Source organism: Lissotriton vulgaris, chromosome 12, assembly GCF_964263255.1.
Source record: "Lissotriton vulgaris chromosome 12, aLisVul1.2, whole genome shotgun sequence".
Classification (NCBI taxonomy): domain Eukaryota; kingdom Metazoa; phylum Chordata; class Amphibia; order Caudata; family Salamandridae; genus Lissotriton; species Lissotriton vulgaris.
Genome location: NC_141700.1, coordinates 740,893,629 through 740,905,492, shown reverse-complemented (window position 1 = coordinate 740,905,492; position 11,864 = coordinate 740,893,629). Strand labels below are relative to the sequence as shown.

At 39.6% G+C, this 11,864-nt stretch overlaps 1 protein-coding gene across 1 annotated transcript in view; it reads right to left on the bottom strand.

The window, feature by feature from the left end:
* Nucleotides 1-602: 602 nt before the first annotated feature.
* LOC147678512 (extracellular calcium-sensing receptor-like) overlaps nucleotides 603-11,864 on the bottom strand; it is a 73,923-nt gene continuing 62,661 nt past the window's right edge. Inside the window, exons 6-7 of the mRNA XM_086945659.1 lie at nucleotides 7,915-8,809; nucleotides 603-645 (exon numbers count right to left, since the gene is read on the bottom strand). Of these exons, the coding sequence (XP_086801785.1) occupies nucleotides 603-645; nucleotides 7,915-8,809 (938 nt within the window). The remainder of the gene's footprint in view (nucleotides 646-7,914; nucleotides 8,810-11,864) is intronic.

The following is an 11,864-nucleotide window of genomic DNA, read 5'->3' as shown; positions in this document are numbered from 1 at the left end:
GGTCAGAGAATAGTTACAAGTAGGCAACGAGGCACCTGTCCAAGGAATTAAACCTCATCAGGAAGCACTTACAGATATAAAAAACAGGAAGAAAGGAGAGGATGGCAAATACACCCATTTTGAGTTGTCAGGAGGGGTTAAACTAAAAGAGACCTTTACAGCACAATTTTCATATGCATTTTGCTAAAAATAAAAAGCTGTATGTTCTGTAGGGGCAACTCAGGAATCTGGCCCTTCAAAGATCCGGCCTCTCTTTCTTTCTCTCGTTCTCTCTCTCCCTCTCGCTTTCCCTCTCTTTCTCTCTCTTTCTATCTATCTATCTATCTATCTATCTATCTATCTATCTATCTATCTATCTATCTATCTATCTATCTATCTGTCTCTCTCTCCCTCTCCCATAAACGACTGCATGGGTAACTTCGCTATGCAAGCGGCTCGCGAAGACGCACACATTTGCGAATTTTGCGGATCGCAAATTCGCAAATTCGCGGATCGTGAATTCGCAAAATTCGCCCATGCTTAGTCCCTATATCCAGCTAGACCACTCCAACACTACTCCAATTTAGGAAAGAGTGGAATACTCACCTCTTTAAAGAACACTGTCACAATGCATTAACTATCAACAACCCAGCTTTCTTTCCGATTATTCAATGGCTCTTTGACCATCTACAATGCTCTGCTGTCTTTTGGCTATGTTTGTACTACAGAATTACCATATAAATATGCAAATGCATGCACAGAGTTAGACATAGACTGCATTATACAACTCACTGAAGACATAACTGGCCAGGTTTCCCACTGCTGTTCGTATGGTGCAGCTGGCCTCATGATTTGCGGTAGGATGACTTTTTTTAATGAGGAAACTCATGAGATGTTCAAAAGCTCTAATCTGCATGTGTTTTAGTTTTTCTCTTTGAATGTTGCTTTGGTTAAAGAAGCACATCTGAAATGCTGTCACTCACTCAAGTGTTCTTAAATTTCTGCTACTGGCCTAAACAATCTGCTTTGTTAATTCTTTGAAAGTAGCAGGGGTGGGTGGAATTTGCATAGTCGCTCTACGCATAGCTCAGCGAAACAATAAAAAATCCGCAGAATTGCTTGTTCCACCTGTTCGCACTTCTTTTTTCCTGTTTGCGAAAGCTGTTTGCGTGCTAAGGGGAAATATCTTGTGAACACGCATTTTAAAAGAGCGAACAAGAAAACATTCCTTGAAGCCGTGGATCACAGAATGTGAAAAATACATCAAGGCCTAATGCAGTGCAGGCAAGGCCCCAAGGAGTAAAACAACAACATTGAAGTAAGATGATAAACAAATCAGAAAAAAATCCCCGAAAAGCACATAAGAAAATGGAGCAAAGTTATATTTAAACCTAGGTCAACACCATCCCAAAAAAGTCAAAACATTTTTAATTAAAAACAGTTAATCCCAAAGGGGTTGAACCACCAACAATGATACAAATCAAAAGAAAACACAAAAAAGAACAAAAATAGAGGTGCATGCCCTTTGACAAACAACAAACCTTTCCCAAAGTGCTGCATTGAACTTTCCTGATTTTACCCAAAAATGTAAAATTTGAAGTGTGTAGATGTAGCAGATTTTTCAGACAAAAAGAGACTCCAAAATACAAAATGAATCCAAAATACAAATCCAAACTGATCACGGGCTGTAAAAAGCAAAAGAGGAGTCTTCAGGAAAGGTAGAGGACGTTCCCTCTGTATGTACTGTAACCTTAGCCTTCATAGCACTGTCTTCCTAATTAAAAAAAAACTTTTGGTCCTCAAATAATATCAGAATACTGTATAATTTAATTTGATTTATTTCCCAGTAGCTCACACTCAAAAGACTGCTGCTCACATTCAGAAATTGAGGCTCAGATTTAGCTAAGAATTTGCATCAGGGTTGCATGACTTTTGTGGCACAGCTCCAATGTGAAATTCATTTTGACATCTACTAAGTCACACAAAGTTTATTTTCATAGCTTTGTGTGGCTTAGTAAGTGCAAAGTAACACAATCCAGCTCACAGTGCAGCCTTGTGTTATTTTGCATCAGGTAGGCAGTATATGGGTGGAGCGTGGGTGTTCAAATGCATTCACCCATGTACTTTGATGCAAACACAGATTTGCAAAGACTTGTAAACTTGAGTCTTTCTCCTAGTTACTTTCTCTTTTTATGTATACTGCATTCTACAGCACCCATAGATTGAGGAATATGCCTCCATGGATTGTGTTTGTGAAGGATGTTTCCCTTCCTGCACAAAAACAATCCTCTCTGTAGTTCAGGCACTCTTGCAGCATAGTGCAGGGGGGATTTGTTTCCGTTAGGCAGCCTCAAGTATGCCAGCACAAGTAAAGAGCTGAAGAGTGCCACATCTTAGTAGCTATGGTGCTCTTCAGCTCTCTCCCATTCACTTAATGCAGCTTAGCAACTTTGCTTGCTACCCTCAATTCTGTGAACTTTTAATAAATATGCCCCAGGGTTTGGCTCCCAAAAAGTACCCAAACGGTCCCTTGAGTAAAAAATAGAACTGAAAAATGTTAGCTTACTGCCCAACTTCAAAGAGATGCAGCTCGCATTTGGATTGAATTTCTTGCATTCAGATTAGCAGTTTGGTGCTCAAAAATAACCTGAAGGGTTTGCTCAGATAAAAAGATCTACCTGAAATGATTGTGTTGACCTTCCACGTTAGAGTACTAATGCTCCTGTTGAAAAGATGCAGTTCACATTCATGATGTGTTGTTTCTCTTTACCTTACAGTATGAGTTTACAGGGGCGGCTCTAGGCTCATGGCGGCCCTGGGCAGGGAGCATAGGTAGGGGGCCCCGGAAGAGGGGGTTCGGGCGGGGCGGAGCAGGGATGCCAGTGAAGAGTGGTGGGTCAGGGTGTTGGAGGCCGTCAAATCCCTGCCAGGGGCCGCCACGCAAATATGTATCCATCCTCAGAGGATTATTATATTAAGGATATATATTGGCGTGGTGGCCCCTGGGGTTTGGTGGCCATGTGCAGGCGCACAGCTTGCACATGCCCAAGGCCGCCCCTGGAGTTTATTCGCAATCAGGAGTCTAGTTACGCAAACTGGCATTATGTAGGATTATCAGCAAATACAATTCAATTACATGAATTGAAATTACCAAAATTATGCCAATTACACAAGTGTAATTAAAATTATGCTCATTGTCTGGCCGAACTGCACCGTGTATCAGGTTCCGTCTGCCCCAACCACTAGTGGTGTATGACAAAATGTGATAAGTAATCCCTAAAGGAAGGAGAAGAATCATTTTCTATGTGTAAAGGATGCATGTATTATCCTAATTATTAATATTCCAACCAGCCATCAGCATTCAACAAGTGGATAAATAGTGATGTTAATGTATTATCTGAGCTTATGAGGCACGTTACTCACTGGGGTCCCTGGGTTGGAGGTTCCAGGAGCTTTGAGAAACAGCAAATGGGGGAACCCGAAAAATGTATTTTTACATTTTGAAACAGATATAGCGCCAAGCACACATTTTCGTTGATAGTCGATGGTCAAGGTACATCAGAAGGTAGGTGCAATTTAATGCTGACCACCATGCAATGTGGGTCAAATAGTCTAACAAGGTTCATCATGGTCATAGATATTAATTTCTAACTTTAGCTTTTTAGGTTTAAATCCACCACAATAGTATACTTCTAAAACCCCCCAGGATCTTGAGGAGGCAATTAGAAACTGAGATTAGAGAGAGCAGCAGGCTGAGGCCAACAGGAGTGCCCATTACAGGTTCAGCTGCTACTGCTGAGCAACACAGTTGCAGAAAAAGGCCTCTGTAGCTTGTTGTATGTCCCTGTAGCTTTAACAGGAGTTCAGTCCTATGACCCTTGGGGTCCACTTCTTTGTACTTAGTAGGGCAAAACTAAACTTCCAGCAACCATAAAATGGATACACACAAATCGTTTCTGGCATTCTGTTTCCATCATTTGAAGCACACCCCCAATGTCATATAATCCCTCCCACCCCCTCCCCCGGATCAGCCAATGAGGTCTTGACAGTTCAGCAAGATCTAACACTGTTATGTCAACATACAGTCAACTGTGATGTTGGGCTGGCTGGAGGGACAAAAGAATAGTGCATACCTGGGTGACATGGTAGGCCACTATGAATGTAGTCAAGTCCTTGGGCTGAGCCCACAGGCTATCCTGTCAAGGGCACAACACAACCTCCCGACATCCAAGGCCATTTGCCCCTATACCAGGAACAAAATACTGGCTGGCAGAAGGGAGAGAGTAAAAATGAAGATTTAGCATACAGGGACTTATATCAGGGTAAAGGTGACATTTTAAAAGTCATGTTTTCAAAAACTAATCTATTCAAAATACTCATTACACATCCGACTTCACCAGTGAATTGTATTTGTAATAAATATTTCAAAAAGCTCAAAAATTTAAATTATAGATTTTTTCTAGGAGGGGATAAAATGTATTAAACTTAATAGTGTATCCCAATGCCCTCCAATGGAACAGCTAGCCCTGCTATACTGAAAAGGGTTTTTAGGGCATTTTCACTGTAAGGCCATAATAAGCATTAAACCTTTACATGTCCTGCTTTCAAATACCATGCACCTGCCTTGATGGATATTAAGGCCTATTTGTGGGTGACTTGTAAATATTTAAGAGGAGAGGTTTTGGGCTGTCACAAGGTGTCATTTTGACAGGTGGAGTTGGCAGCTAAATCCTACATAGCCAGGCTACTGGTGGAATTGTCACTGTAGTGGCTGGCATAATGAGTGCTGCAGCACTGGTGGCATTTACATGACTGGCTCTGGGTACCATGTGGGTACCACATATTAGGGCCTTAAAGGTAATTTAAATATGCCAATCAGGGGTATGCCAATTTCATCAAGTTGAAAGGAGAAGCACAAGCACTTAAGCTCTAATTAGCAGAGGTAGAGTGCACAGAGTTCTATTGACAGCAGAAACTGAGTTCAGCACAAAGGCAAAAAGTAGAGGTAACTGTCGAAAGCACAAATTTTCAACGTACATGTATGCCAGATAATTTGATCCATTGTCCTCAATGGGCAGTATGTAGGCCAAAATCCTATGTGTGCTAGAGTTGGGCTGGATAACTTATTGAGGGTCGAGTGGTGTGCTCAAATTATGTACTTTGGACTAATAGCTACATTTTGCTATGCAGATGAACACCCACCAGAACACTGAAGAAATAAGACCTTGTGTGGGACAAAATACAAATGTGCCGCAGAGGCCAAGGGTCAAAAGGGGCAAATCAGACGCAAACATGTCGGGCTCTGAATATGAGCATATTGTTGCACTGTGTGTTGTCTTTGAGTGTAGCCCCATTACACAGTATAGTTCGAAGAGGAAATATATAGAAATATATAGTTAACTGGTGCTTACTATCATAATCGGTCACACCAGAATCAAGGAAGAAATTAACATAAGAGAGGGGTTTGACGCTGGCGTTAAATCCAGAAGAGGTTACCTGCCCTGTTCTAAACCTGTCCTGATTCTGTCACCTGAAACTTTTCCGAGGGGCCCAAACTCTTGGCTAGAGAGGTTTCATCTTGCACCATCCTAGGTAAATATAATCTGTAAATTTTGTCAATGTGCCTTTTCTCTCTATCCTCTTTTTCCTGAGGTACTCATCACTAAAATGTATAGTCAAATTTAGGTAAACAAATCTTACCTCTTCAAAATGATGGAGTTAACACTGTAATTTGAAATTGGTTTCACTTTAAAATTTAAGATAAACCTTTAAAATCTAAACTGAGTCTGTGGTCATTAATGAATAAACCAGGTAAACTTTTCTTTGTTAATTATCAATACTAATCAACTAAAATCGATCCACGTGTAAGAAAGAGCTTAGTAATTAAATAGGCTCAAATTTATAGGAAGATCGGATATATAGTAAAGCCCTAAAATTGATCTCCAGCGAGGTTTCATCGACCGTATATTGTGAGTGAGTGTGGTTTATGGGCCAGAATGTGTGTATTTTAGTGATAATTGTCCGCAGGTTGGTGTCCCGATGGATCAGTAGGCAAGGAGAAATGAAGTCATTTGCCCAGAATCACAGGCTGTTGAGTCGACTGTGGAGACTCAAACCTGGTCCCCCAGCTCTGAAGTTAGCAGCACTAGCCATTACACTACATCCTCTATCCTCTTTCATGATTAGTAGTTGGTTGTGTTTTAGATGGTGTTAACAAGAGAAATGTGCAAGCTGACTCTTTAAGTGAGCCCTGATGCCCATTTTTTTTTACAAATGAATCACTGTTTGTTGCATTGTATGAAACGTTAGTAAATCTGGCCCCTTTTTCCCAAAGGCTTATCCATATAACTGTTTGTGTTTTAAATCTTGCATGTAGAATAGGCCACTAGATTGCTCAGAGTCATAAGGCAATCCTTAGTCAGAAAGTTAGGATTGACAGGTGCACAGAAAGATCTTACAAAAGACCTATTTGCAAAGTCGATTGTGCTTGTAAGTCTGATATTCTTTGGTAGGAAGGAGACGGAACACCTCAACTATTGGGGAGTGAGTAAAAGAAGTTGTCTCTCCATTGTGAAAATATTTTCCTCATGGAGAAAAATATGAAAAATAAAATGTGTCTTTTTAAACCAGCAATAACATATCTCCATATTTAAAACATACGCAATTACACATGCATAAATACATTTGCATTGACAAACAACTTTTTTCAAGAAGAGCACCTGGAAACCTGTAATTACCTTTCCATGTGTGCTTCAAGAAGAATTTCCGATCCCAGAAAATCATATATCTCCACCCCTGAAAAGTAGTATAGCTGCCTGTGCAGATTTTCCACGTTTTTCCAGAATTGTAATTCTTAACTTCTTAGGTAAAGCAGCAGGGAAGTAGAGGATAGATTATAAATCTGCCAAGAACTCCATGGGCCATATTATCAAGAACACACGATAAATATCGCAAATCGCGCTTAGCGCGTTTTTCATTATCGCCCTTTATCGCTGAATTATATCACTGTGTTAGCGGTGTATTAGCAACGCTTTGCTAACACGCGAAGTACAATCCAGTGATAGACTGAGATAAGGAATATTAGCTTGTGAAATCCAGCAATGATTTCACAGTGCTAATGAAAAGCTTGGTAATAGGGGAGTGTGTACCTAGCCATACAATCCACCTCGGCAATGATGCTAAGTCAGGTTTTATTCTGGCGTTAGAATCTTGCGATAATGGGGGCTTAGCGCGCCTTTCGTCATCGCTTCGATGTTCAAGGGCAGCGTTGTTAATACCGCAATGTTGGTTTTGCAATCATTTCACATAGTGTTCTAGGAGGGATTGCCTACTTTGCACCTCATAAGCGATATCTATTACTGTCTAGAGATGCATTGCAGATTCGGCTGCAAACATGCGCTAATGTATGTTAGCGACGCCTTGCTAATATTGAGATACTAAAATCGCCACTTTTTCTGAGCTTTTTGCCCAAAATGGGCAATATATCTTTTGATTATATGGCCCCCAATGTTTGTGAATTGGTTCTATTGTATCTGAATGGAACATTTATCGCTAAGAACTAAGAAAAGTTGAATAAATATAGATCAGGACATAGTTTTTTTATCCAAATAAAGATGAAGTAGAACAATACATTCTTACATGTACCTAATGTGCATTTTTTTCCTTATAATCTCTTTGGATGACAGTATTCACAATCCTTTGAATTCCTTAAATATATCTATGAAATGACAAAATTATATTACCTTGCTTTTGTTTTTATTGACTTACATGTATCTCTTAATAGTGTCTGATTTTTTTCTTTGATCATAGGTGACTTATACCATCAAAATTAATTCATGTTTTTTTATATATTGTAATCTTATCATTTCAGTGCAAAGGGAAGAAGCAACTTAATTGAAATGCATGGTACACGCCAAAGTATGGATGTGTTATAGTTTTCGTCCCATCAGGTGCTCTTTCGTGTTCATCTCTGGTCTCAAAAGGATGATATAACACTTTGGAAAAAATATGCAAGACACTAAAGCAGAGCTTGAAGTTAAAATGGCGAAGACCTCCATGGCCACCATGTATTTGCCCTTGGTGCTGAGATAGGCTGGAATGAATGAGATCCAGACACTGAGAAAGGCCAGCATGCTGAAGGTGATGAACTTAGTCTCGTTGAAGCTGTCAGGCAGTTTCCTAGCCAGGAATGCAACTACAAAACTAATGGTTGCCAGAAGTCCAAGATATCCCAGCATGCACCAGAAAGCAATGGAAGCCCCCTCATTGCATTCGACTATTATCAATCCAGGCTGAATATGAATATTGTATACTAGAAAAGGAGGAGAAAGAATTAACCAAAACACACACAGAAGCACCTGGAGGAGCGTCCCGATACTGACAACAGCATTTGACAATTTAGGTGTGGCCCATCTCTTTAAAGTACTGCCGGGCTTTGTTGCATTGAAGGCGATGACAACCATGACTGTTTTGGCTAAGACACATGAGACACAAAGAGCAAATATGATACCAAATGATGCTTGGCGGACGAGGCATGTCATTGATGTGGGATATCCAATGAAAGCAAATGAGCAGAGAAAGCAGAGGGTAAGGGACAAGAGGAGAAGGTAGCTCAGCGAGCGATTGTTTGCCTTTACAATAGGGGTGCTTCGGAAATGGAAAAAGAGACCCAGAATAGCAGTAGGTATTACTGAGAGGAAAATGCAGATTGCTGCCAGACTATATCCTAAAACACCTTCATAAGAAAGAAACTCTATGTCCTTAGGGATGCATAGGTCCTGTTTGGCATTTGGCCATTGATCCCATGAGCACTTGTTGCACTCTGTAGAGTCTAGGATAGAGAAAAACATAATATTACAATACACTCTAATAGATTTGGATAATGGACATGTATACCGTTATTTGATATACTGAATACTGATCTTAAAATGTTCATAACACAATGCTATATTATGAATATACTGATACATTCTCCAAGACTGTAAATGAGAATATATGTTTATTTTTAGATACAAACTAAATCGGCCCTTAAATAATGAAACAACGACAGCATTAACATTTTACTCCACTTTATAGTTGCTTACTATTGTGTTCGAAAACTATACGATTATTTTATCTGACATATTATGATTTTGTTCTACTTAGCATAGACGATTGGAAAAACATTCTCTTTTAACTCAAGCAGGAGATTTTGTATTGGAATCAGTCAGTTGAATATTATGCAATGCTATATGGTTGTCTCCAGGCAGAGAAAAAGTGAACAGATGAAAATGCTCATTTATGTCAGTGTTTTAGTGAAAACATTTTGTGTTATTTAAAAAAGATATACATTTTATTTGGTATTTGTGGTATACTAAAAGTAAGAACTTGTGGTATCAGTTGATATAATAATCACAATGCTTCTCAGGGTCAACAGGTAAATGGAGATACAGATTTGAGTTTCAGATGCAGACTTTTATTCATGTTTGATCTTATGCCAACAAGGGGAAACAACATTTAAAACAAGGCACATAAGACACAATTATCATGAAACTTGTTTGTAAAATATTCAAAGCCCCAAGAATCTGTTAAAAAAAGATTATACTAACACATCAACTCTTCATATTAGTAGTCAGAAAGAGTTCACTACAAATCAACAAAAAAAGTCATTTATTACACTGTCATTACCCTTCTAATGTAATGGTTTATGACCCAAAGGATGTCTATTATAGTGATAATAAATTTAGTTATGATAGAGAAGATCTATATGCAAAAAACGATAAGATTAATTGCAACTATTGCATAAATCTAGAAAGACCAAACATATCAACTAAACAAAAGAGACTAGGTTGTACAAAATCCGCTAGTAAAATGCGTAGTAACCAGGAGGAGATATACAGTAATTAAACACAGGAGTATTATTAAATTAGTGATTAATGGAAGTTGTTGATAGATTAGGTCTATTTTATATATCAGCTACTCTGTACCTCGTATCACATATTTTAAAAGCTCTTTCACCAAGAATTGGTTAATACTTGATCAACATAGAGAGGTCAACAACCACAAAATCCTAACATACATTAGTTCAAGGTTGTTGTGTGCTAGCCATGAAGTTGTCTAACGTCTCCGATATCGATTTGGATCGCGCTTTCCAGGGGGAAACCTGCAAAGAAATGTTGTCAGCACCCCTAATAAAGGTAGGCCAATTTGAGATTGGAAGTATTTTTCCACTTTATAAGAATTAGTTTGCAAGCTAAAGTGAGCAGGAAATCTAAAAGTTGTTTGTCTCTTTTATGGGGAACGCTAGTATTGAGGGGTCCAGTAAGAAGAGATTTAAATTCTTATTTTGGTTGACCTTATACAAGTGATTTAGTAACACTAAAATTTACCTCCAAAATATTGTAAGGGTGGGGCAATAGAAAAGCATATTTGGAAGGTCTCCAATGCTCACATTACAGTTCCCACAGGCAGGAGACTGGCTGATGTTCAGTTTGTGCAGGTGGGATGGGGTCCATAATGTCCTATGTGATAACATGTATTTGGTATGTGCCAGGATAGAGGTGATCTTGTCTTTCAATGACGATATCCAAATTTTAAACCAATTAAAGTAATCTGTAAGTTCAAAGCCAGCTATTTCCTATTTATTGTGTAATTATTTAGCAGCTTTGTTTACTTAAATTGCAAGCATTTACATTTTAGAGACTTCATGTTCATTTTTAGCAAGGGATTGAGCAAAGTGTGGGAGGGTAGGTTGTTTGTCCTCACATGCTAGTTTGTGTATGCATGCTTTTAGTTTCAGGATTTTGTAGGCATCAAGGTTAAGTAAGTTGTAGAGGTGTTGTAAGTCAGCAAAGGACAAAGGATGTTTATACTCTAACAGGTTAATGGTAACAAAGCCCTGATTTGCCCATTTAGCCAGTAGAGTGGTTGATGGTTCAGTTTGACTTTGGAGTTGTCCCAAAAAGAAGCTAAGTTACAGATGTGGATTTTATTGTCAAAAGGGGAGTAAACCTTCACTATAGCTGTTCTAGTGTTGTTCAGTACATGCTTGGAGTGTGGATGGGGGATTACTTCATTCTTGGACAAAAGTGAGATTAGGCTCCTGATAGGGAGAATAAATTCTTTTAACATCAGCCACTGAGGTCAGTATTGATCTCTGCGAGGTAGCTCATGCCACTGAATCCTTTTTTGAAAAGGAAGGCTGTTTGGTATGTTTTGAAGTTTGACAAATCAACTCCTCCTAGGTCTTTCAGGAGTCTTGTTTTTTTTAATGAGAATCTAGTTTTTTTATTTTGCCAGAAAAATGTGTTGATAAGGTAATTTTTTAAAATTTTCAGTGCTTTGGTATGTCTAATGGTGTCAATAAGGTTGTTAAAAAACTCTCAACCTAGGCATTTTACGTGATGTGGTTGCAAGGCGTGTCTTGTACTGCCTATATTATGTTATGTTAATCTGGTTTGCAAAGTGCGCAGATACTCAGCAGTGTCCCAGCGCTTAGGCAGTGGGCACCCAACCGGGCACCAGATTGACTATTTAAAAGAGCCAGATCTTAACTTCTTCCATGCTTGTAACGAGCTCCGCTCGTCATGAGGCACAGTTGAGCTGCACTCATGACGAGCTGAGCTCGTCACGGCTGTTGGAATGTTCGCACGCGGAGATAATTTCCCGCTGTGCTGAACATTCTAAAATGGGTGTGGTCATGACGAGCAGAGCTCGTCACGAGTGCAGCTCCGCTGTGCCTCATGACGAGCCGAGCTCGTCATAAGCACAGCGGCTCCGCGCGCGGCCCCCCTCTCCCCGCACAGCGGGGGGGAACACCCCGCAGCGAAGGGGCTAAGCTTCCTCTTGAAGATGTCCAGGTTGTCTACTAAGTGAAGGTTAACTGTAAGTTTGTTCAGTGGACCCAA